The 24,721-nt window shown below is 48.9% G+C and overlaps 2 protein-coding genes across 6 annotated transcripts; one reads left to right on the plus strand and one right to left on the minus strand.

Moving 5' to 3' along the window:
* Positions 1–106: 106 nt before the first annotated feature.
* TARDBP (TAR DNA binding protein) lies at positions 107–11,598 on the plus strand. 3 transcript variants are annotated; one of them, XR_008426371.2, is made up of 7 exons: positions 251–540; positions 1,525–1,774; positions 2,783–2,946; positions 3,311–3,451; positions 4,074–4,244; positions 4,635–5,839; positions 6,572–11,598. XR_008426371.2 is itself a non-coding variant. In XM_045190518.3 (6 exons), exons 2-6 carry the CDS (start codon positions 1,537–1,539, stop codon positions 5,163–5,165), a joined length of 1,245 nt encoding a protein of 414 aa, XP_045046453.1. In that variant the 5' UTR covers positions 107–223; positions 1,525–1,536; the 3' UTR covers positions 5,166–7,990. The 3 variants fall into 3 exon arrangements, 2 of the variants coding, with proteins under 2 accessions (XP_045046453.1, XP_024409988.1); XM_045190518.3 differs by lacking the exon at positions 251–540 and adding an exon at positions 107–223 and having other exon boundaries at positions 4,635–7,990; XM_024554220.3 differs by having other exon boundaries at positions 4,635–7,260.
* MASP2 (MBL associated serine protease 2) lies at positions 9,269–22,910 on the minus strand. Of its 3 annotated transcripts, XM_024554221.3 has the most exons (11): positions 22,865–22,910; positions 22,536–22,764; positions 22,250–22,427; positions 21,395–21,526; positions 19,283–19,479; positions 19,061–19,208; positions 15,882–16,000; positions 13,722–13,800; positions 11,825–11,956; positions 11,248–11,322; positions 9,269–10,032 (listed from the first exon to the last, which is right to left on the minus strand). In XM_024554221.3, the coding sequence occupies exons 1-11, from the start codon at positions 22,867–22,869 to the stop codon at positions 9,269–9,271; spliced, it is 2,058 nt and encodes a 685-aa protein (XP_024409989.3). In that variant the 5' UTR covers positions 22,870–22,910. The 3 variants fall into 3 exon arrangements, 2 of the variants coding, with proteins under 2 accessions (XP_024409989.3, XP_053776409.1); XR_008426372.2 differs by lacking the exons at positions 9,269–10,032; positions 11,248–11,322; positions 13,722–13,800; positions 19,283–19,479 and having other exon boundaries at positions 11,829–11,956; XM_053920434.1 differs by lacking the exons at positions 9,269–10,032; positions 11,248–11,322; positions 11,825–11,956; ... (2 more) ...; positions 19,061–19,208; positions 19,283–19,479 and adding an exon at positions 20,728–20,872.
* Positions 22,911–24,721: the final 1,811 nt, after the last annotated feature.

The following is a 24,721-nucleotide window of genomic DNA, read 5'->3' on the forward strand; positions in this document are numbered from 1 at the left end:
CCCTGCCCCGCCCGGCCCCGCCCCAACTCCGCCCTAACTCCGCCCTAACTCCGCCCTAACTCCGCTCGGCCCCGCCTCATCCCCGCCGGGCCCCACCCCTCCCTTCACTAGCTCCGAGGCTGCTGCGCTAGTCTCGCGCACTTTGAAAGTGCGCGAGCGCTGCTGGAGAGCCGGGGCCGGTCGTTGGTTGGGCGAAACCGTCTGCTACGCTACGTGGGGGGAGGTAAAGCCAACGCTTCCATGTTTTCCCAATGTTTAGCTTTTCAGACCCAGGTGCTGGTCTTGTTTTACCAGTCAAATCTCCTCCGTATCTTCAGGCTCCCAGGAGGGAGCCCTAACTCGCTGGGGAAAGGGCTGCGGCGTCTCCGTGCGGCGCCCTCCCCCTCTGGACGGGGAGCCGGTGGGAGAGGACGACGGCCGTCGGGGGGAGGAGGCGGCCCTAGCGCCATTTTGTGGGAGCGAAGCGGTAACTGGGTGGCTGCCACTGGATCCGTGGCTGCCTGAGTTTCCCTGTCGGGCCTCCTGTCAGTGGCGTAGCGGGTGAGTCGCGGACGCTGCTCACCGAGAATGCCCTGTGTGCCTCGCTCCCGCACGGCTGCTCCGAGGAGGACGCGGTGGCCTGGGGCCCGCCCGGGGCCTGGGCCCGCCTGGTCCTGCCCGAGCGGGCTCGCGCGGGAGCGTCGTTGGGATCTGGCGCGGGATGTCAGTGGGCACCGGGGCAGAGACGCGGGCCTGGCGGGGCGCGCAGCCTCAGGCAAAGGTTTGGCCCGGCTTCGGCCCCTGGGCAGGGCTTGGTGTCTTCGGTACTTTGCGGTCCAGGGACCGCTGTCAGTTTAGGCCGTGGGCCCCTGCGGCCCCGCCCAGGCCTCGCTTAACAGCTCCCACTTCGGCTGTCACTTACTGGCTTCTGGGAGGTGGCGCCCTGCGTCGCTCAGGACGTGTCGCCGCTGTCCATGACGCTCAAGTTTGGAGGGCCCCCGTAAGTCCCAAAATGAGGAACAGGGAGGAACTTTTACCCTGTTCTCTCGCCCTGGCTCGCTGCTCCCATTCAGTCCTAGGGCTCAGCTTCTGCATCTGCTTTCTCAGGGACCCCTCCCCGCTTCACACACACACACACACGCTTCGGTGGTTCTCCCCAGCCCCTGAGATCATTTACTACTTTCTAGTACACGTATCCCGATTGTAGCAAGATAATCACTTGTCTGCTGTCATCCCCCGCCTTGTAACCAGCATGCCACCGGAGCCCTTTGGCTTCACAGTTGTCATTGCAGTACCAGCGGCATAGTAGGCCCTCAGCAAATGGTTGTTGAATGAATGAACTAACAAGGCATCACAGTTTTATAGGAATTACTGTCTTTGCCTTCTTACGGTTCAGGGGTAGCCAGCACGTGTAAGAATCCAAACAGCAAGAAAAGTTCCGGAAGTCCGAGAACAATAGCGTGGTAGTGGGATTGATCAGCTGATTATAAGGAAACAATTCCTGGGACACAAGTGGTGGTCATTTGTCTTTCTTTTCCATTGAAGGAAAAGTAGAAGATGTCTGAATATATTCGGGTAACAGAAGATGAAAACGACGAGCCCATTGAAATACCGTCAGAAGACGATGGGACGGTGCTGCTGTCCACGGTTACAGCCCAGTTTCCAGGGGCGTGTGGGCTGCGCTACCGGAATCCGGTGTCTCAGTGCATGAGAGGCGTCAGGCTGGTGGAGGGGATCCTGCATGCCCCCGACAACGGCTGGGGGAACCTGGTGTACGTTGTCAACTATCCCAAAGGTTTGTTGCCGCTTCGTTTTGCCATAAGCTGAGGTGTGGCCGGGTTTGTGTCTCCTCGTAAGTCATAGATCACGACCTCTCTGCGTGGGGCAGTGGCTCCGGCAACCCAAGCATTTCTTCAAAGGTCACTCTGAGACTAGTGTGTAAGGCCCCTGGTTTAAGTGATTGTAAAGTGAGAACTTTGTATGTGAATCATTATCCGGGCAAATAGTGCCGTGTATTTATAGTGCTCAGTGCAGGGTCATCTTTTGTAGCAGACGTGCCACCGTAGTGGGGGACACTGGTAACGGGGAGCGATGCCTTAGTGGAGGAAGGGCGGCACATGGGGGATCTCTGCCTTCCTCTCAGTTTTGCTGACAACCTAAAGCTGTTCAAAAAAGGCTGTTTTTTAAAATGTCATTTAATTCCCCTCCTCTCCTTCCAAATTTTGGTTTTTAAAAATAACCTAAGGTTTTCTTTATATTACAAAACTAATGTGAATTTATTGTTGAAAGTTTAGGGGGAAAAAAAGAAAAAGAAAATTTAAATCACCCTTAAATCCACAGCTAGAAATAAAAGTTGTGGATTTATTTATTTTTTTTTTTTTTGGCATATAGCCTTTTAAGTTGTAGGCATTAAAATAATTAAGCAAATACATTTACTAGGCAAAAGGGTGGTAATTATACTTTCTTAACCTGTTTTTTCCCCCTCAACGTATTTTAAAGCCAGGGTGGAGTCAGGGTGTTTTTGGTTTTGATGCACCTTTTGAGAGCGGAGAATGTACGTTTGCAGTCTTGTGGTACTACGAAACCAGAGGTGTGAGCCCCTGGCTGTGCCCCAAAAGAGCGCTTCAGCCACTCAATTCAGTCCTGCACTGCCTCCTTGAGAGCTAACATCACCCTTTGCCGAGAGTTGAAACATCTTTATGTTCTTCGAATCTTTCTTGCTTCTCTTCGACGTATAGGAGGCAGCGTGTCTTAAGACATGTTAAATGAAGAGCTCTAAAAGGGTTCTGCTCATTTTGTTTAGATAACAAAAGAAAAATGGATGAGACGGATGCTTCGTCGGCAGTGAAAGTAAAGAGAGCAGTCCAGAAAACGTCCGACTTAATAGTGCTGGGTCTCCCGTGGAAGACAACCGAGCAGGACCTGAAGGAGTATTTCAGTACCTTCGGAGAGGTCCTTATGGTCCAGGTGAACCTCGATTTCATGGAGCAGTTTTTCTTTTTCAGAGAAGGAACACCCGGAATTCCTGTGTTAGTGACCCTGCCCTTCATGTTCAGCAGACCGCATTTTTAAGATGTGTAAACATTAGATCTAGTTTATCTTTGCATTCTAAAACATTTGGTTGAGTTCTACAACGTAAAGGAGTTTTACTCTGCTATGAACAGGATCTATTTCAACATTGACCCTCCTGTTGCTCTTACCTCAAGAGTAACTTGGTTTAAGTTTTAATTAAGCCACTATGTCCAGTTGAAGCTGTTCGCACTATCAGGGAATTCTCATTAGGTTGTGTGTCTATGTATTGTTTCAGTAAATTTAAATGATTTCTTTCTAGGTCAAGAAAGATATTAAAACCGGTCATTCCAAAGGGTTTGGCTTTGTTCGATTCACGGAATACGAAACCCAGGTGAAGGTGATGTCACAGCGACATATGATAGATGGACGGTGGTGTGACTGTAAACTTCCTAATTCCAAGGTACTTTGTGTCCCCCTCCTCCTCCCACTTGGGGAGCTTTTGCTGACAGACTTCCTTAGAAGACACTATGAAATAAAATGTTAAATACACTTGGAAAAAAGGGTGTGTTCTTGAATCTCTTGCCTGGTGAAAGCCTTGGGACCTTAATGCATGCTGAATATTTTATGATTGTTTGAAATATTTAGTTTATTATCCTTCTAAACTAAACTCTGTTCATTTTATTCTTTTCTCGGTATTTGTATAGAGAGTTAACCATTTTTTACATAGTTAAATGTTAAAACACAAGATAATCAGAGTACAATAATCTTGTTACAAAGGCTTGTTACAAATCAAGCAAGCAAGACTTGCTTATTGGGAACATTATTATTTTTGCCAGAACATTAAGTCATTGACTTTCCTAGGTCTAATTATACTTTCATGAACTTTAAACTTTAAAACCGTATTCATCATCAAAGTCTTACAAGAAAGAGGAGTGCTAATGCAAAAAATAAGGATGTACCTGCTCTTTAATGACTCACCTCACATGAAAGGCAGATAGATTTTGTTACATCCTCCACCATGATGCCCTTTTCATTGCTCATAAAATATTTCTGATGTCTTTCCTACCTTTGAATTGGATCAGCAAAGCCCAGATGAGCCTCTGAGAAGCAGAAAGGTGTTTGTTGGGCGTTGTACGGAGGACATGACCGCTGATGAGTTGCGGCAGTTCTTTTGCCAGTACGGAGAAGTGGTAGATGTCTTCATTCCCAAACCATTCAGGGCTTTTGCCTTTGTTACATTTGCAGATGATCAGGTATTTTTCTCTTTAATAATTTTGTCCCAGCTGATCAGATAATTTCTCTTGAACTTTTCCCATCCAGCTAATTGCCATCCTTACTTAGCCGAGGTTTCTGACCTTGTAGGCTGTGGGGTGTATGGACCTAGATATTTGTGATAAGCACTTTACTGTTTTTCAGTACGTGGTGTTTAACTGGAAGTGTTTCATACCTTTACAAAGTAAACTGAAAATTTTTTGCTGCCATTGCTAAAGCTCGAGGCTATTTTGAGTTTAAATGAAATGAGCGTTCATTGTTTATTTTTCCTCCGGTGAACATAATGGCTTGAAATCTTAAGTGTTACTGCTACTTTGATGTACAGGTCAGTGGTTTAATTGCCTTTATTTACATCCCTTATTTTCTTATAGGTTGCCCAGTCTCTTTGTGGAGAGGACTTGATCATTAAAGGAATCAGCGTACACATATCCAATGCTGAACCTAAGCACAATAGCAGTAGACAGTTAGAAAGAAGTGGAAGATTTGGTGGTAATCCAGGTGGCTTTGGGAATCAGGGTGGATTTGGTAACAGTAGAGGGGGTGGAGCTGGCTTGGGAAACAATCAAGGTAGTAACATGGGTGGAGGGATGAACTTTGGTGCTTTTAGCATTAACCCAGCGATGATGGCTGCAGCCCAGGCCGCCCTGCAGAGCAGCTGGGGTATGATGGGCATGTTAGCCAGTCAGCAGAACCAGTCAGGCCCGTCAGGTAATAATCAGAGCCAAGGCAACATGCAGAGGGAGCCCAATCAGGCCTTTGGTTCTGGAAATAACTCTTATAGTGGTTCTAATTCAGGTGCAGCAATTGGTTGGGGATCTGCTTCAAATGCAGGGTCAGGCAGTGGTTTTAACGGAGGCTTTGGCTCCAGCATGGATTCTAAACCTTCTAGCTGGGGGATGTAGACAGTGCGTGGCGGTTGTATAGACTGGTGGGAATTCAGATTTTTCTAAACTCATGGTAAGTATATTGTAAAATACATATGTACTGAGAATTTTCAAAATTTGGTTGTTCAGTGTGGAGTATATTCAGCAGTATTTTTGACATTTTTCTTTAGAAAAAGAGGAAGAGCTAAAGGAATTTTATAAGTTTTGTTACATAAAGGGTTGCAATATTGAGTGTTTGAAAGTGAACTGCTGTTTGCCTGATGGGTAAACCAACACACTACAATTGATATCAAAAGGTTTCTCCTGTAATATTTTATCCCTGGACTCGTCAAGTGAATTCTTTGCATGTTCAAAATGGAAACCATTAATTAGAACTACATTCTTTTCTGCTTGTTTTAATTTGAACCCCACCATATGGATTTTTTCCTTAGGAAGATCTCCTTTTTGGAGATCACGGTGTCACAGTGTTTGGTTCTTTTGTTTTTGTTTTTTAACACTTGTCTCCCTTCATATGCAAAAGTACAATATGAAGCCTTCATTTAATCTCTGCAGTTCATCTCATTTCAAATGTTTATGGAAGAAGCACTTCATTGAAAGTAGTGCTGTAAATACTCTGCCATAGGAATACTTCTGTCCACACGCTTTCTCATTCAAGATTTGGTCATCACACTGCACAGGCCGCGTCTCTGACGGTGGGTGTCCCATTTTTATCCGCTACTCTTTATTTCATGGAGTCGTATCAACGCTGTGAACGCAAGGCTGTGATATGGAACCAGAAGGCTGTTTGAACTTTTGAAACCTTGTGTGGGATTGATGGTGGTGCCGAGGCATGAAAGGCTAGTATGAGCGAGAAAAGGAGAGAGCGCGTGCAGAGACGGTGGTGCAAAATGGATATTTTTTAACTTGGCGAGATGTGTCTCTCCATCCTGTGGCTTTGGTGAGAGAGTGTGCAGAGAGCAATGATAGCAAATAATGTACGAATGTTTCTTGCATTCAAAGGACATCCACATCTGTTGGAAGACTTTAAGTGAGTTTTGTTCTTAGATAACCCACGTTAGTTGAATGTGTTAAGTGAACCGATACTTGTATTTCCCCTACCCCTTTGTCAACTGCTGTGAATGCTGTATGGTGTGTGTTCTCTTCTGTTACTGATCTGTAAGTGTGGTAATGTGAACTGAAGCTGATGGGTTGAGAACATGGACTGAGCTTGTGGTGTGCTTTGCAGGAGTACTTGGAAGCAGAGTTCACCAGTGAGCTGGGGGAGTCCCAAAGAAGGGTGGAAGTTCTAATGTCTGTTAGCTACCCATAAGAATGCTGTTTGCTGCAGTTCTGTGTCCTGTGCTTGGATGCTTTTTATAAGAGTTGTCAATATTGGAAATTCTTAAATAAAACTGATTTCAATAATATGTGTCTTTGTTTTGCAGCCCTGAATGCAAAGAATTCATAGCAGTTAATTCCCCTTTTTTGACCCTTTTGAGATGGAACTTTCATAAAGTTTCTTGGCAATAGTTTATTTTGCTTCAAATAAACTTATTTCAAAAGTTGTCTCAAGTCAAATGGATTCATCACCTGTCATGCATTGACACCTGATACCCAGACTTAATTGCTATTTGTTCTTGCATTGTCTAAAGTGAAAAGTTTTTTTTTCTTTTTAAATCTAGTTTTTAATAAGTCTGGGTGACCGCACCTAAAATGGTAAGCAGTACCCTCCAGTTTTTTCTTAGTGCCTCTGTGCATTTGGGTGAGGTTCTGTTTACATGGCCTGTATAAACCTCCATTAGGGAATCAGTCATGTCTCCTAAAAAGAACCTTATTTGGGGGAGTGGGCAAAACAGTGTTAATTATTCTTAAATGCTTTGTAGCAAAGCATATCAATTGAAAAGAAGGGAATATCAACGCCTTTTTAGTTTGGGATTTGAAAAGTGGAATTAATTGCAATAGGGATAAAGTAGAAGAAACCACAAATTATCTTGTGCCTGAAATCCATTAAGAAGCTTGATAGCTTTAAGAACTAGCAGGGTGGTGGGCTGTCTGTCTGTGGAAGTGTTAAGTGAAATGGGCTTTGTCCTCCAAAGGAGGGGGAAATGTTGAATAAAACCGTTTACAAAACTCAGAATAGACTCTCACGATGCATTGTTAAGTATGTAAAAGCAATAATATATTGATTCTCTATTGTACTTTTTATGTAACTACTACTATGAGAGTTGAGCTTGTTTTCTAATGGACGAATGTAACAATTTTTGTGTTGATAGTTTGCCTGATGCCCTTATCAAATTAGAGTATGATAAATAGGTTTTTTGCAAGTTAGGTGTTTTACTTTTATAAGTCATCCTTTAGACTTGTGATCGCCACATTGTTTCATTATCCAGTTTTCTTCTGTAAAAGGATCTTGCGTTGTTTAAATTTTTTTCTGCATCTACGTTGCATGATTTCCAAACCCTGTACATCTGAATTTTGCATTTTAGCACTTGCACTATTGCTCAGCAGCAGTAACATGGTAACACTTAAAATGCTACCGGGGACCTCCAAAGACTAAACTGGCAAGCCTTCGAGGAGCCCGGGGGTAAGTTCACTTGTCAATGGCATGGTTCTCATCCCTTGTTTACACGTGTGTGACTCTAGTTGCTGGTCTCAGAAGGCCTTCAGTGTCCAGCAGCCTTCTGTTAACATGTCTGTGGTAATACCTAGCTATGGGGATTTAATTCTGCCCTAAATTTTTTTTTTGAAGTTCAGAAGTAAACTATTTGGCAAAGATTTGTTTTTAAAGTCTATTTGATCACCTAAATGCATTCATTCTCAAAATTTTTTGAACCAGTTGAATAAAAATTTTTGTTGCCACCACAGTTTAGTGTCTGGAGTCTTACTGGGAAAGCAGTTTCCTTTTTATGTGACAAAGACGCTGTCAGGTTACCTTTAAAAAGTGAGTCTCAAGAAGTCACACTTTATATGCACAAAAGAAACTAGGCAAAGCTCAGTGAATTTTTAAATGTAGTGGTGACTCTTGGCTAGAATGAAAAACTTTGTTCGATGTTAGCTATTGCAACTTTCTAGGAAGGACTAGCCAACTAAAGTGAAGTGAGATTTTTAAGGTTATGCCAGAGCTTGAATTTTGTCCTTAGGAAGAAGAGGTGAACTACTTAATTCAGAAGATGTTATGTAATAATTAAAATATTTTTTGTTGTTGAGTACTAGGACAGTAGCTCTTAATTGTGTATTTGAGTGCTCTCTCCGCTCAAGTGTTGTGTGATCTGTGGTTTGTCGTTGGCTAAGTGTGCCCCTGTTTACATGTTCATTTTAAGAAGAAAAACTACAGATTGATCTATAATACCACCGTTTATTTCTGATGTCATATTTCATGTTATGGAAATGCCACATTTAATTTGATCGTCTTCTGAATTTGGATATTAATTTAGGTTATTTCCAAGTACTAGGATCATCCTTATGCCTAATTAAATTCTTAGCATTGGAATTACTAGGTAAAAGACTATGCATGCTTTTAAAGCTTTTGAAATATATTGCAAAATGGTCCCTGAGAAAATTTTCGTTCTTTGACAATGTGAATAGTGCCATTGCATGTTCTTTTTGTCTGCCAATTTAGTAAGTGAAGAGTTACATCTCACTGGGTTTTGGTGTTGGTTTTTAACTTGGAAATTAGTGCATAGGCTAAAGTATTGATTTTTTTTGTAGATGTTCATCTACAAAAAAAAAAATCCATGATTCAAGGTTATTCTTGAACCAATACTGCTGTAATATATAAAGCTCTCAAAGGTCAATAAGAACAAGTCCAAAAATACTAGAAAAATAGTCAAAGAACATATAACGGCACTATCCAGGAATACAAACAAAAAGCCCAGCACAAAAAGATACTGGACTTTGTAAGTCCAGATTTAACCAGTGAGTGTCCGTTGCGCTGATGAAGATTAATGAGTACATACCGCTAGGGTGGTTTACGCCCCCTTAAATCAGAGCAGAAAGGACGAAGAGCTGGGGAGCCTGGCACTGGTGGTTTGGTTTTGATTTTGTGTGGGTGACAGTGGTTATATTGATGTTTCTCAGGTCACACTGCTGCTGAGATCTTTACAGGTTTGTTTTTAATTATTAACTGATTGAAGACATACAAATTAAAAGTTATTAATTATTTTCTTGATCCAGGGAATATAGTTAGTGACTTTTGTGTAGACACCATATGATTGGGCTTCCCCACAATTAGTAGAACCCCAGGACACTATTCCTCCCACAAACCACCTGTGCGTCTCATTATTTAGAAACACTAAAGCCCCTCCACTGTCACCTCTACAGCTGTCCTTGCCCCCACTCTCTAAGCCGGCACAGAACATGTTATCAGTGACCCACGCCCCCGGGCGGGGCTCCTTTTCATAGGCGGCAGCGCATTTTTGATTGTTAACAACTGGTATGTCAACATACATTAAACTTCTGGCAGGGAAACCCCTTTGCGTCAGTCCCCAACCAGATACAGTTCCAGTGTCATTTGTCCTCATGAAGGATTCAGCTGCTTTTGTTGGCAAGCAAATAGGCATGATGTTGCCATTGATTACAACTTTGTTCTTCAGTTTAATCAATGCTATGTCGTTATCGAAGCCGGCATCGTGGGTGTAACCTTCATGTATAAAAATGGCCTCTGCCCAGGCCTGTGTGTAGTGAGGTGACAGTTTCTTCAGCATGCCCATGCGAATGTGTAGGGAGGAGGCGGTGTCTTTCTGTCCGTACACAGCGTGGGCAGCTGTCAGGACCCAGTCGTCATACAAAAGTGCGCCTGCTGCTGTCACATCTCCCAACAGCAGGACTTGCCAAGGGAAGTCACCCAGCTTTGCATTTTGCCCTCCATATATCCGACCTCCTCCAGTACGGGCAGATACTCCGCACACTGGGGAAAGAAGCAGACACACAGAGCCTTTATAGAAACCTAGTGGTGCGTTGCTCCAGTTCCCTCTTTGGGGCTCTGATGTGAACCCAAAACTGCATCACGTGAAGTGGTGGGTGCCCACCTGTACAGGCAAGTTAGAGTACTTGGAAACAGCACAGTCCAAAGACCCAGCTGGCAGTTCTTAGCTCCCCAGAAAATGAGGTGAGTGAAAATGTCTTTTAGAAATAAATGTTTTCCAAAAAAAATTTGTCTACACAATTGCAGAAATTATTTAATAGGGCGAACAGGAATTGCCTGAGCTGATGCGCTGGGTGATGTGAATATAGGAAGTGAAAGGAAATAACCTTCTCATCATTCATTTTCCTACTGCTAAACTGGGCAAATGGGCGTCAGCCCTGCCGTTCCCGACAGCAGGCACCCAGGCTACTGGCCCAGGATTGGCGAAAGGAAGTTTGCTGTTGAACATTGTTGCAGTGTTTTAAAAGTTAGAATGTTGCAATTGTAGCCAGGAACCTTCAGGTTCAAAAGTTACTATTTTTTATCTAGTTGATTATTGAAAACACTAAATCTTACTGTGTATTAGTAAGGAAATACACTCATTAATATAGCAAATGTCTCCTGTTGTGGCAGAATACTTGCATTGAAACTTACAAACGTCTTGTCAGCTGAGATAAAAACTAATTTAAGCCAAATAACACAGGGGTAATGAATATATTATTACCTTTCTGATATTTTTTTTTAATCTCTCTACTCAAACTATATGTTCAAAGCCAATTCTGGTTAAAAAAAAATTTTAAGTACTATTAAAAGGCAAATTGCATTAATGTTTAAAAACTAGATGTCATTGAAAACAATTGCTTAGGGAAATAATGAAGTTATTAGCTTTGGGTTTTAATAGCATTTTTAACAGTAGTAGCAGAGGAGCTCATGTTTATAAATGTATAAATGGTTCGAGATCATTTTAAACATCATTTAATTTTTTATTCTTGCCTAGTTGTAAGGCCAAGATAATCTAATGACTAATGCAGTCAGCACCTAACAACCTCTCCATATGGGAAGGGGATAATGAGAACATATTATTTGGAAATAACTTGGTCTGAGGGCCAAGTGCCCAAGTTACATTTCTGCCTACCACAGCTAAAGCTCTACCTATTGTCTCCTACCCAGTTCTACTTTCCATCAATTACGAATCTCTTATATAAAAGTATCCATTACCAGGCTCACAGACTGGGAGTGATATTTCTCCTTTGGAGCTCGTCCAGAATCCATCAGCCTCACACACATATTTACCTGCAAATCATTGGAAAAGCAAAAATGTTTAACTGCATGTATAAGGTGGTTGTCATTTGCTTGAATTCCCCCTTGAAAAATGTTGATTCTTGAGCATCAGTGGGAAATAGAGGTGTCTGAATAACCATTTTACATGATTTCATAAATAGGAGGTCTCTGCATTACCATGTTTGCTTGCAAAGTGGAAACCTTTTAGATGTGTAACTTGAATATGTATCAAGATCTCAAGTGCTTAATGATAAGGTTTTGACTTGTTAAATTAAACCATTTGGAATATATTGTGTGTTTGTAGTAGTCATTTACTAGATAAGATCTGTTTTCAGATTCTTGCAAATTGACATTAAAGTCACTTCGGCTGTAATATTTCACTTAGCTGGTGGGCGAAGTGCCTTTTAATCTTTTGTCTAGCCTTAGCCAAAAATGTTGGTTAAAGTTTATTTTCAGATCGCGGAGGCCTAAGTTCCAAATATCACCCGCCCCCAACTTGTAACAGTTTGCTTACCGTCATCTGTCATTGTGTAGAAGGTCCCACTGCAGCGGTACTGAATCACAGCCTTGTATGTGGTCACGTCGGGACCCGTGATGTACTCCACCTGGCCGTGGGGCAGGTCCTCGGGAGGGCCACAGTCAACAACTGATAAGCACCAGAGGGGGGCGGGGGGTCAGTGTCTGTTCTTTCCCTGCACGGGGAGCATCATCAACTTCATCTCTAAGAATGCAGAGGGTGGCTTTAGGCTGACTTGAAGGCGTCACTCTCCTTCCTGTTCCTAACTGAGTGGCTGGGTGGAGGCCCTTCCTGAAGGAAGGGGATTGGGAACCACGGGGACTCCGTGGCGCTCTCTCTCCCAACCCAAAGGGTGCAGCCCCACAGAAGGGAGGAGATGGCATGGCCTGCAGGTGCCGGTGCAGTCCGGTGCCACCTAACGGGACCCCGGCACACAGCGATACAAAGGGGACTCGGAAGGGTGCAGCTTGTTCTTAGGGCCCTTTTCATAAATTGAACTTTTTAGAAGACCTGGAAACCCTTGCATTTGGGCGAGAATTCACACTTGGGACACTGCCAGCGTGAAATGACCAACCCATTTGTGAGACTGCTCTCATTCTAAAAGTTCGCCACACAGTAGACATGTGAAACTTGTTGATGTTTTCTGTGGGTATTAAAAAACTACATTTAAATAATTTTCAGCAACTTAACATCTGTGTGCCTGGCTCTGTGCCAAACGCTTTGTCTCCTTGTCTAATGGTCCGTAGCTGAGACACCAGGGCTACCCGACAGAAAAGTGGCCGCGCGGGGCGCAGGCTTGCAGCGCTCCCCGGTGCTGCTCTGCTGCTTTTTCCACTAAAAGAACCGGTGGGAATGTAAACCTACCTAATGAAACTATTAAATTCCCCTAGGCATTCTGGGAAAACCTTGCGCACAAGGTGCAGAAATGCACGTACAGGGGTGTTAACTACCGCAGGGCGTATACTCGAGAAACACTGGAAACAACGGAAACCAGACTAAAAGCGTCGTGGGCGAAACACTGTGCAGTCACCAAGAAGGAGTGGTCTGCTACTGACGGGGGAGACAGCCGACCAGATGGGGGAGGAGCACTGGCAGGCAGACCCCCGGTTTGGCTGAAAAGCACGGAACTCTGAGCCTTTCCCTCCCTTCCCTCCCCAGGCAGGCGACCTTTGCCCCTTGTCCCCTGAGCTCCGAGGGCCCTTCCTCTGTCTCCCGTACAGCTCGCTTGTGCCACCTCTGACTTTTTAAACTTTCTCTCCTAGTCTGAAAAGAAAAGGCGAATCCTGAAATATGTTAGTGTATCTAGCATAGGAGATAAAGAACATGAAGGGGTAGGCCCCAAACTTCTAGTGGTAGTTTGAGGGTTTGGGCAAGAATGTTTTATAAATTTGTAGTTTTTCCAATTAACGTGTATTTTATCATTGAAAAGATACTAAAAGTAAGATAACGTGATTCTTAATTCACAAAGTGGTAATGTACACTGTGGCCCCAGTTTGGGGGGTGGGGCGTGTACACACAATTACCCTCCTCTCTGCATGCAGTAGCCAGTCCACGTGTGCACATGTGAGATGTGTGTGGTTGGGGGAATGCACGCCGAAATAGTATGTACGGTGGGACTACGAGTGTTGAAATGTCATCTCTCCCGTCTTCTACAAGTATTTTATACTTAGAAAAAATACTTTTAGAGATCACACTCTTTGCAAGCGAATAATTATCCTTACTACCTCGGTTTCATTTTAACCTCAAGAGTCCTCAGAGCCCGGGGAATAGAGAATAGAGGCAAATTTGGAGTTGGAGCCCTGATAAATAGAACCCTTTTCAAACAGAACCAAGAGGGGCAACGGAAGCAGTGGCGGGGCAGACGCGGCTGGGAGTTGTGGTCACGTGACCGTACTGCTGCATTCTGGCATCGGTTTGTCCCAAGATCCATCTTTTTGACAGACTGCAGCAAATGATTCCAGGGGCAAATGACCCTAAAGAGGAATGCAGAAAATACTAATTTCCTGGTTTCTGTCAGAAAATCGCTCCCCGAAGCTAAGCCCCCAGTTGTTCCTCTTCTAGGGTTTCACCAGAGGCTCCCAGGGGAGTGGTGCACCCACAGGACCCGACGCACAACCCAGCGCTGCCTCCAAGCAGGTGCGCATGTGCTTCGGCAACTGCTGGTTACCTCACCTGTGCCACACAGGTCACCTTTCCAGGTGTATTGGTATTTAGGAATCAAATGCTGACCTCTACAACTAACAACCTGGTTTTCGCTTTCCACTTTACTCTGATAACACATCACATCTCCAGCCCCTGCCGATGCTCCACCACCACCTCTCTCGCCTGTGAAGTGCCACGTGGAGGTGGTCGGAAGTGCAGGGAAGGCAGACCTCATCAGACACTGAGCCCCTGCGTCTGGGTTTTTCTCACCTGTGGCCCTTTGCTGGAGGAAAGTTACAAAAGATGCTTTCCTAAGTTTCATGTGGGTGTTCTCAGTTTTCATTGCTACTACTGCTTACAGAGAAACATTTTTGACTTATACTGAAATAATAGTTTTAAAATCAGACTCAGTGAAAGATGTCTCCAGAAGAAGCTTTGTGCTTCAAAGGAGAGCAGCATGATTTTTTTTTAACTTAAAAAAAAAGTTTTTTGGATTTTATTTATTTTCTTTTAGAGAGAGGGGGAGGGAGGGAGAAAGAGAGGGAGAGAAACAGCGATGTGCAAGAGATACATGGATCCATTGCCTCTCACACACCCCCAAGTGAGGACCTGGCCCGCAACCCAGGCTTGTGCCCTGACCGGGAATCAAACCAGCAACCTTTCAATTTGCAGGCTGACTCTCAATCCACTGAGCCACACCAGCTAGGGTCAGGGTGATTTTTTTTAAAAAAAATGAGCACGCAAGGGGGAAGGGAGGGAAGGAGGTAAGAAGGGTCTTTTTTAAAACGGTTAATGGGAAAAAAATACAATAAAAAATAAAATGAGCAACCAAACAGGTTTGCAGTCCCTGGAACTGTGGAAAAGAGCCCACCCCAAAGTTCATAGGGTGGGAAAAGTGCCTCCCTGCCCCCCTTCATTTTCCGTGTTGCCCCTCCACAGGCCTGGACTGCAGAGGCTCGCTGTCAGTTCACTGTTACCACTTTTTACTTCTGGGATTCGGTGACAATTTTGAAGAACATAAAGAGGACATGTTAATCTCCTCCCTGTGCCCCTAAAGCAACCCACTAAGCATTTTTTAAAAAATTATCCTCCCTCTCCCTTAACAGTGGCCACTATTTATAACTCTGTGGAATACAGTTTCCCAGCGCCGCTTAATTTTTTGCGGGCCCAGGAGCTGTTCTATGTAAAGGTCATCCGAAGAATGAAAACTTCTCCATAGCCATCCTCCTTCCCAGCGAACATCACTTCTTAGACTTTTATTTAGTCATAGACAAAAAAAACAAACAAAACCCACACACACAACATACGCCATGCTGATAATGGCCATTTTCCCACTTTACTTCCATGTATTTGCTGACAAGAGTAAGGACACATTTAAAAACTGTCACGATCTGCCCTGGCCCGTGTGGCTCCGTTGGTTGGAGCGTCATCCCGTAAACCAAAAGTTTGAGGGTTTGATATCTGATCAGGGCACATACGTAGGTTGCGAGTTCGATCCCCCTTCAAGGCCTATATGGAGGCAACCAATTGGTGTTTCTCTCTCCCTCTCCCTCCCTTCCTCTCTCTCCAAAAATAAGCAATGAAAAAAAAATGTTCTCAAGTAAGGACAAAAATAAAATTAAAATTGCACTTTAAAAAAAAACCTGTCAATCAGCCTGGCCTGTGTGGGGTGGGCGTTATCCCACAAAGTGAAAGGTCTCCCATTCAGCCCTGGTCGGGTCACATGCCTGGGGCATGGGCCTTGGTCCCTGGTTGGGGTGCATGTATGTGAGGGGCAGCCGACTGATGTGCACATCAATGTTTCTCTTCCTCTTTTTCCTTCCCTTCCCCTCTCTCTAAATAAATAAAATCTTTTTAAAAAAGCAAAAATCTATTGCAATCACAGTGCATTTAAAGTTTCGTGTTAACTTACTTGCAGAAGTTCATAGCCAGTCTCGCATAAGATGGAGAACCTGTCTTTCAGGATGTACTTGGCTTGCACAGGTACGACGTGGCCATTAGGTGGTGCCACCGGATCAGGGCAAGGCTGAGCTGCGGGAGGAAACCAGGCTGTGGGTTCTGATGGGCCAATGGCAGGTGAGTCTGATGAGCCCCTGAAGTTCTCGGTTTATAAAGGAGGCACCTCACAGTTCAAGGGAGCTCACCATCAGTCCGGTAGGGTTCTTAAGCTTTAAAACCAAAGGCAAGATGGATCTATTGGTTGTGTATTGTGCAAATAAGGATTTGTTACCTCACCTGGGCTTCAGCCACAGCTATGTAAGAAAGCCAGGCATGCAGTAAGCTAGGACAGTCACCCCAGTGGGGCTTCTGCTGCATGCCAGGGACTTTACACCCACTGCGGACAACCGAAGGGTGTCACTGCGAAGGACAGGCTGCAGGCTGCCTGGGTTGAAGTCACAGCTCTCTGTCCACAGCGGTGGCTGTCAACCTCTCTGCACCTCAGTGTCCTCTGCTGTAGGGTTCGAGGGGTGGGGATATCCGGCTGCTCACCCTCCGGGGCTGCTGTGAGGGTGGGGTGTGAAGACCCTAGTGCTCTGGGGTCTTAGCACGGTGCTCTGCTAAGTGCTCAGAAAGGGGGCTGCGGCGAACCCCCACACAGGGAGAAGCCAAGGCTCAGGCCTCTGCTCATGAGCTCCCGCCCCCAGGGCTTGGGCCTCCAGGCGCACTATCTTCCACTTCGGGCTGTGACCGCTGTCACCCCAAGGCTCCAGCCCACCTCCCACAGCTGCCCGGCAGCATGCCCAGGTTGTTTGCTGAGTACACTCCTCCCTCCAGCAGCTGATCTGTGTCCTGGGGTGGCTCCCAGGCCCTGGCAGGCCCCAGAGTCTCCCCTCAGGGACCCAATCTGCAGGGACAGCCCTGTGGGATCCCAGGGCTTCCCAAAGCCACTGGTACCCAGGCCAGTGGCCTGCTCACGCCTTCCTTGGCACACAGCTCAGGGCTGCCCTGGCCCCTTCTCAACCACCAGTCTGAGAACTGACTCTCCCCCAACTCGCTCCAAAACCAACAAGGCTGTTTTAGGAGTTTTCTTACATGTGGACAAAAAAAGGGCATCTATGGAACGTACCCCCACAGGGTGATCTGATCATAAATTCCTAACCGGGCCCGTCCTGGTGGGGAGTTGTCCCAGGCCTGTGACTTCTGTAGTGAAAGCTTTACCTTGCCTGAAGCCAGCCCTGTGCCCTGTTTCTCTGCATCTAGGGTAAAGCACCTTTGAAATGCTTCCTTTCAGACCCTCCTCCTAAAGGGCGACTGCCCTCTAGAGAGCACAAAGTCTTAACTGTCCTGCAATCCCAGCCCCACCTTCATGGAATCTCCCCAATGTTCCCTCCTTAATCACCAATGCATAAAAGAAACTGCAAATCTGAGATCTTGCTCCCCAGCAATGTCCTCAGCTCTGGCTCAAAAAAACTCATACAAATTCTCCAGGCCCTGGCTGGCCAGCTCCGTTGTTTAGAGCGTCGTCCCGATACACCAAGGTTGCGGGTTCAATCACCACTCAGGGCACATACAAGAAGCAACCAATGAATGCATAAGTAAGTGGAACGATGAAGCAATCTCTCTCTCCCTCTCTCTCTCCTCTCCCTCCTCTCTCTCTCAAAACCGATAAATAAATTTTTTTAAAATTCTCTACAGGCTTGGCCTTCCCTACAGATGGAAGGAGGGATGGCTGGATGGGTGAGTGGGCGAGGGTTCTGGACGAGTCACCCAAGCTGTGCCCATTGTTTTGAGCTAAAGTTAACTGTAACTGCACAGACACCTATTTTCTTTAACCTGGCCTATTTTTTTTAGAAAAAATGATTTTATTTATTTTCAGAGAGAGGGGAAGGGAGGGAGTGAGAGAGGGGGAGACATGTACGTGCCAGAGACACATCGATTGATTGCCTCTTGCACGCCCCCGCCTGCAGACCTGGCTGGCAACGCAGGCCTGTGCCCTGACTGGGTCTCCACGGAGCCTCACCAGCCGGGGCCACTCTGGCCTTTTATTTTGCCCTGACTCACCCGCCTCCCTCTTCCTCGCTTAATGATTAAGCCCGCAGCACGGCGAAGTTCTGGTCCACGGCCAGAAGCCTTAGACACCAGTTCCTGTCTATTGACTATGGAGACAGAGTTTTCAATCAAACTAAACATAATATATCGGCCTCGAGATAAGAGTTTTATCTGTGGACCCAGGAAAGCGGGACAATCCCACAAAACAAACCCTTGCGAAATTGGACAGAACACCTCCCTCTGTGCCTGACATCAGACCAAACTCAATGACCCAGTGCACCAACCAATCAGTGGAGACCACGGCCCTAGACGACTCCACCAGTCACCCTGATTAGTGATTTTGCCCCCATATGATCCATTCCCTCCCCGGAAGCCATCAGGGAGCCAGGCCTTTGTGCACCAGCCACCTGGGACCCCAGGCACGGCGCTGTCCCCTTAAGAAACCTGCACTTTCTTGGCAGCAAACCCCCGCTCCTGTCTTATTGGGCTTTGATGCAGACAGGCGAACAGATCCCTTCAATCCGGTAACGCAACTTCAGCGGCAGGCTCAAGAGAAACTTCCACTCCTCCCTCAACGCCCCAGAACCTGCATTAGGGGCCTTGCGGGGACCAGGAGGTTGGCAGGGGGAACCTCTTCTGGTCTACCTACAGGGCCGGGCACACGGTTGAGTAGAAACGTGTGTTCTCCCTGCTCTGGCCTGCTGCAGCCCCCTCGTCCCTCATCCCTAGTTCAGAATGTCGCACACACACCCACGCTCTCTTCTGGTCTTTGATCCTCTGGTGCCTGTGGGGTCGCTGGCACTCACACGTGAGGGGTTCCCGCACACAGGTACGGCTCAGGTCTAGTTCTTTCTGCTCCTTCGTCTGCGGACGGAGGCTCCTGTGCCGTGTGCAACTTAGATGAAATAAGTGGGTGCGCGTTTCTCCTGCCTGTCTGTCAGTTTACTTTTCGCACCTGCCCCATGATGCTCAGGGGCCGAGGACAACTTTTTCCTCCCTGACGTTTCCCGGGCCTGGCCAGGGAGAGTCCAGTCCTCTGTGCCCCCTGACCCTCCGCTCCGAGCCTCCGCTGGGGTCCAGGGTCCGGTACCCCGCTCTCACCTGTGCTGGTGTAGTGCACCTTCCAGCCCGTGTGGTCGCCCGACTGGTCAGTGGTGAAGGTTATGGTCACGGAGTTGCTCTTGGTTTCAATCCTGGGGGGCAATGTGTTCCCACAAAATGGGCCGTGTTCCTTCGTGTCTGTTTGAATCTGAAAGAAGAGAGGCCCCTGTCACCCCAGGACCTGCAGGAGCCAGGCTGAGGTGGGGGTCCCCAGAACCAGACCTTGAGGGAGTCATAGGGGCACTGGATGTCGGGGTGCGTCTCCACGTCGAAGGACTCCACGAAGTCCAGGATGATCCTGAACCCCTCCTCCAGGCGGATGCTGTAGGTGCAACTGGAGAGTTTGGGGTATGGCTGTGGGTATTCGGGGCTGCTGATCACCCCAGACCGTTCGGTGAAGACCTGGCCCGAGCACAGGGCTGGGGAGGGGAGAGGACAGGGTGTGTGAGCCTGGGGAGGCCGTGGGGACTCTGCCCATCGGTCCACACTCACTGCAGCTGGCTGAGGCCCTGCCCGGGGCCAGCTCCGGAGGCACCTCTAGCAGCCAGGCACCTGCCCCTGTCCCTGAAGGGACAATTTAGGGAGAGAGTTTCTCTAGCTCCCAGGCTTTAGCTAAAAAATAAAAAGGCAACACTTGGACATACATCTTTCAGGGGCCTCCACACCCCCCCCTCCAGGAGAGGGTGGGGGCCCTAACACTGAGGCTTCTGGTGGGGAGGGTCTGGGCCGAGTCCCAAAGGGGAGTGAGCTTGCTCAGGTTCTGCTAAGGGGCTGGAGGCACAAAGGAAGGGATTGGGGGGGGGGGGTCTTCTTATTTCTAAGGGATTTGGGCAGATAGGTGAGTGTCCTTGGGCTGAGGGCCCCTGACCCACCCTGACCCTAGCAAATCCCAAGTTCATCCACCATGGGGCTCCCACCCTGGCCCAGCCAGGGCCAGTCCAGCCTCCCCTGGGTCTCCACCTGGACCGGTCAGGAGGTCAGGAAGCACCTCCCTTTGCCCACCTTCCTTGAGTCTGGGCTCTGCCCTGAGGGGCAGTTGAAGGAAGTTCAAATCCACACTGATCATAAACTAGTCAGGCGCCCTCTTCCCTCATTGGAACAGCTAATTCTGCCCTTGCAGAGCAACCCCATCATCTGCAGGAGGGGTCTGCCCCCCTCCTCCCAGGGCATGCAGGCATTTGAGCTGGGCAGCTTCTAGGAAGTGGGGGTCCCAACACTGCCTTTCTCCCTGGGGCTGCTCCCCATGGGCAGAGGGAATGAGGGAATCACCCCTGGATGTAGGGACCAGGCTGCCCACCAATGACTACCTTCTTGGGCCTCTCTCCTCTGGGTCAGGCTCCCCCAGCCTAGCACACATGCCTGAGCTGCCCTCCAAACAGGAGGCAGTCCAAGGGTGCTCAGAGCTCAGCCCCCCGAGACCTAGTGGGGAGCAGAGAGAGCTCGTTTCCCCTGTGTGAGCTCAGGCAAGTCTCCGCTGCTCTTTCGCCTCTTCAGAATTTGCGGGGGAGACCTTCTGGCAAAGGAGCTTGTGGCCTTGTGGAGGGGTTGGGCACCCACCAACTAGGCTCATCTGGACTTTGATGAGGGGAGGGAGGGAGAGAAGGGAGAGGGCCAGGGTGCACACCCACCCAGCCACCCCCACCTTCCCACCCCAGAGACGGGCAGCAGCAGGTGGAGGAGGAGCCAGGTTTATTGTTAGTTCTGCAGGTGGGGTGATGGGGGGTTGCAGGCAGCAGCACTCTCCCCTGACCCAGGGCTGCAGCCCGCGGGGCTCGCTGCAGGCCGGAGCGAGGGGAACCTAGAGGGTCTGCTCTGGAAGAGAGAACAGAGAGACAGGGAGGGACACCAAACGGGGGAGGCAGGGTCAGTGCCAGTGGGTAGGGGTCCCCACTCCCCAGGTGTCTGGCAGGGCACAGAGAGGCAGCTTCAGGCAGGGGGGGGCGCAGGGGTCCTGCTGACTGCCAGGGCCTGGTGGCTTTGAGCAGACCCTGCCCCCAATCCTGAGGTTTTGTAGAGGATAGCTTAGGTAAGCTGGGCCTAGACCCCCCATTCCTCCACACTAGGAGCCCCCCAGGAGGACGCTTTATGGGGTCCCAGAGCACAGCTGGGCCAGGTGCACAGTAGGGGCCTAACACACGCTAATCAGTGAATAAACTGGAAAGGACTGAGGGCGAGCCAAGGATGGGAGGGAGGAGGGATCAGAAAGGTTGGGTGGATAGATGGATGTAACAAGGGAGGGGACAGAAGGGCAGAAGAGTGGGTGCAGCCTCCAGCCCCCAGGACAGAACAGCTGTGGCGTTGAGTGGGGAGGACCAGGCAGGGCCCAGGGCTCACCAGAGCAGGTGCGCTTGTTCTGGTGGAGAACGTAGCCCGCCCGGCAGGAGCAGTAGAAGCCGCCCAGGTGGTTGTGGCAGTGGTGTTCGCAGGGCGGCGCCTCTCCGGGGGCCACCTGGCACTCGTTGATGTCTGGGGAGGGGCGGGCCAAACAGAGGGTCAGCAGGAGGTGGGGCGGCACTGGGGCCAGGGCTCAGGACACCTCCAGCCTCACGGCTGACCTGAGAGGGGCCTCCTCACATCCGAAGGTGGCTGGCACCCAGCCAATCACTAGCAGCCTAGGGCCCTTGCCACCTTCCCACTACACTTGGAAGGAGAAGGAAATAACACCTTTTTAAAACCTATGACAGGCTGTGTGCTGCTCCAGGTCCTCAGCCAGTGAAGGGAGCAGCCAGCCAAGGAACCCAGTGGGCAGTGGGCGGGCCTGCCACACAGGTCCACCCGTTGAGCCACTTGCCCGAGGTCACAAAGCTGGTCCCTGCAGGAGCCAGAATCTGAAATCACGTGCAGGTACCGGGCGCTGGGCTCTGTGCGTTGTCAGCCCAAGCTGGTGGAACTTCTCCTTCCCACTCGTAACCGGGCTCACTACTGGGCTCTCATATCAGGGGGGCTGGAGGACATCCCTGTCTCAGCACCCGGCACGGCCGGGGCTCAGCCCTGAGCGGGGTCTGGCCGTCGTGGGTATCTCATGGGCATTTGTGTGCAGGCGTCCCCAGAGGAAGGAGGCCGGCTGTGCTGGCAGTTTGGTGGGAACCCCACCTCTGGGGGTGGGGAGGCTGAAGGGGGTCTGGCCTGGCCTAAGACAGAGTTGTGCCCGTGGGTTGTCCCAGCGCCTCAGGCCTGCTCTCTGCTCACCCTCGGCTGCATAGAAGGCCTCAAAGCCGCTGAAGGGCTTCTCGTTGGAGTAGTCAGAGCGGAAGATGACGTCCAGGCTGGAGCCCAGCGAGTAGAAGGTGTTGTTGCCCGGGGCCTGCTCTGTGTCTGTGCTCTCCCAGCCGCACAGTGTGGCCAGCACCTTGGTTCCCGAGCTCAGCTGTGGGGTCCGGGGTCACTGCGAGGGACGGCGAGGCCAGAGGCCTGCCCACCCCCTCCAGACCAGACCCTGCTCCCAGGTGTCCCCGCCCCCCCGCCCTGCGGGCACCTTGACGAAGTCGTACTCGCAGAGGTAGGACAGCTCCAGGTGGAAGTGGGTGAAGTAGAGGCGCAGGCGGTAGCCCGGGGGCGCCGTCAGGCTCCAGTGCAGCTCCTGGTCATTGGCGTAAGTCCCTGGGAAGCCTGGAGAGGCCAGGCGCCCAAACACGGGCTTGGGCCACTGTGGGCCCTCGGGTGCGGCTGCCGAGCCCCACAGCAGGCCCAGCAGGATCAGCAGCCTGCGGGCAGCACGGGGGGGGGGGGGGGTGTGTGTGAAAAATCCACCTAGAAGCCTGTGGTCGCCCCCCAGCCCTGCTGGGGAGGCGCCCGCCCACCCACCTCATGGTGCAGCCGGGCCTGCTCTGCCTTCGCACAGCCTCACCTTTGATCTGTTTGTCCGACACCCCGCCCTGCCCCCAGCTGTCCTGACCCTGGAATTCTGGGAATCAACCCCATGACTCCTGCCTGCCCTGGCTGTGAGGCAGGGAGGACAGGACACTCCAGGAGCCAGGAGCTGGACCTGGTGGGCAGCCAGCCCTGGGAGCAAGTCCTGGCTCTACCCCTAGCCCTTGGCCTCTGTTTCATCCTCAGTGTGGGCTTTCACGGTTGCCCAGGCCTCCGTGACCCTGCTCTCCACGGGGATGCTCTAGGTGGAGGTGGACCAATGTACCCACGCACCTACTTTTGCTCCCTCCTGAAAACTTGCTATAAACAGCTTAGTCTAGCCCTGGCCAGATAGCCCAGGTCGTTAGGGCATCGTCCAGATACACCAAGGTTGTAGGTTCAATTCCCGGTCAGGGCACATAAAGAATCAACCAGGAAATGTGTAAATAAGTGGAACAACGAATCGATGTCTCTCTCCCTTCCCCCCTCTTTAAAATCAATAAATTTAAAAAAGTCAAAAGACAAACAAAAAAATCCCTAAGTCCACAAGAGTGGCACACACAGGAGAGGAGGCAGCAACTTTCTGGAAGCTGGACAAACAGGTGGACGGGTGAAGACAACTCTCCAGAAAGGGAGTGGGGTCAGGATTCAGCTCCTCAGGAAATGGCGGCACCAAGTCATTCTGGAAGCGTTAAGAAGTCAGCCAATTCCTACTTCCCATCCCCTGACCCCAGCAGAAACTTGGAGACTGATTTTTTTTTTTTTTTTTGCAAAAGAAAATAACCAAATGAAATAAATACATTTGTGCGGAACCCGTGAGAGTAGTCAGAGACCCCACATGCCTGCGAGTTTCCTGGAGACAGATTCTCACAGGGAGTGCAGGGTGGGTACCGCGCCCAGCTGCATGTGGGAGAGGAGACAGACTAGCATTGGCAGTAAGCAAACACATCGGATACCGGGAGCCTAATGCAGCTCCAAGAACCTGGCGGCTGCCCCGGCTTCTCCCTCTCTTCTAGGAAGTGGGACCTGCTCAAGAGGAAAGACCTACGGATATTGACTTTGAAGTTTCTACAGGCCACTGGCTCAGCCCCCATCCCTCTCGGTGAAGGTCAGTTGACAAAACCCAGGCAGGTGCTTGGAGCTTTTCAGTCCCCACACTGATGGTACTGAACAGCAGCTGGGGTCCCCGCTGCCCACCGCCACCCTCTGGGCAAAATTCCAGAGGCAAAGGTTTGGTGACGAAGGAGAGGAGTCTTTATTCAAAAGCTTCACAGTTTTGGAATAACAGCTTTCCACGTGCACTAGTCACTTAAGCCTATCAATTAAGCCTAAATGCTTTTCTCTTTAGTTGCAGCTTTAATCACTTAAGCCTATCAATTAAGGCTAAACTCTTTAACATCTGAGTTCTCCTATCATTTACCCTGCTAGCTTTTAGTTATTTTTTTCCTTTTCTTTTTTGTTTGGGGTGGTGGTCGTGTTTCTTTTCTGTTGAGGGAGAGAAACATTAATCGGTTGCCTCTTAAACGCTCTCAACCGGGGACCTGGCCCGCAACCCAGGCCTGTGCCCTGACTGTGAATCAAACCGGTGACCTTTCCGCCTGGAGGCTGGCACTTAAACCACTGAGCCACACCAGCCAGGGCTTAGCTTACTTCTATAGGGTTAGTTAAAAACTAAAACATATACAAAAGTCACACAATTTTGGAAGAATGGCAGGCTTCTAGAACATCCAAAGAAGAATAACCCTGCCATCCTCTACCAGGCCAGCCTGACCCTAGGCTGCACCTGGAGTTCCTTCCCACCCAAAATACTGT

The sequence above is a fragment of the Desmodus rotundus genome, chromosome 3, assembly GCF_022682495.2.
Source record: "Desmodus rotundus isolate HL8 chromosome 3, HLdesRot8A.1, whole genome shotgun sequence".
NCBI lineage: Eukaryota > Metazoa > Chordata > Mammalia > Chiroptera > Phyllostomidae > Desmodus > Desmodus rotundus.

Coding starts and splice junctions, on each gene's coding strand:
- TARDBP (XM_045190518.3), top strand. CDS start 1,537: ATGTCTGAATATATTCGGGTAACAGAAGATGAAAACGACGAGCCCATT. Junction 2,947..3,310: donor GAGAGGTCCTTATGGTCCAG/GTGAACCTCGAT, acceptor ATTTCTTTCTAG/GTCAAGAAAGATATTAAAAC. Junction 3,452..4,073: donor GTAAACTTCCTAATTCCAAG/GTACTTTGTGTC, acceptor GAATTGGATCAG/CAAAGCCCAGATGAGCCTCT.
- MASP2 (XM_024554221.3), bottom strand. Junction 11,957..13,721: donor ACCGATGCCAGAATGCAGCA/GTACGGTCACGT, acceptor GGTGCTTATCAG/TTGTTGACTGTGGCCCTCCC. Junction 11,323..11,824: donor CTACACAATGACAGATGACG/GTAAGCAAACTG, acceptor AATGATTTGCAG/GTAAATATGTGTGTGAGGCT.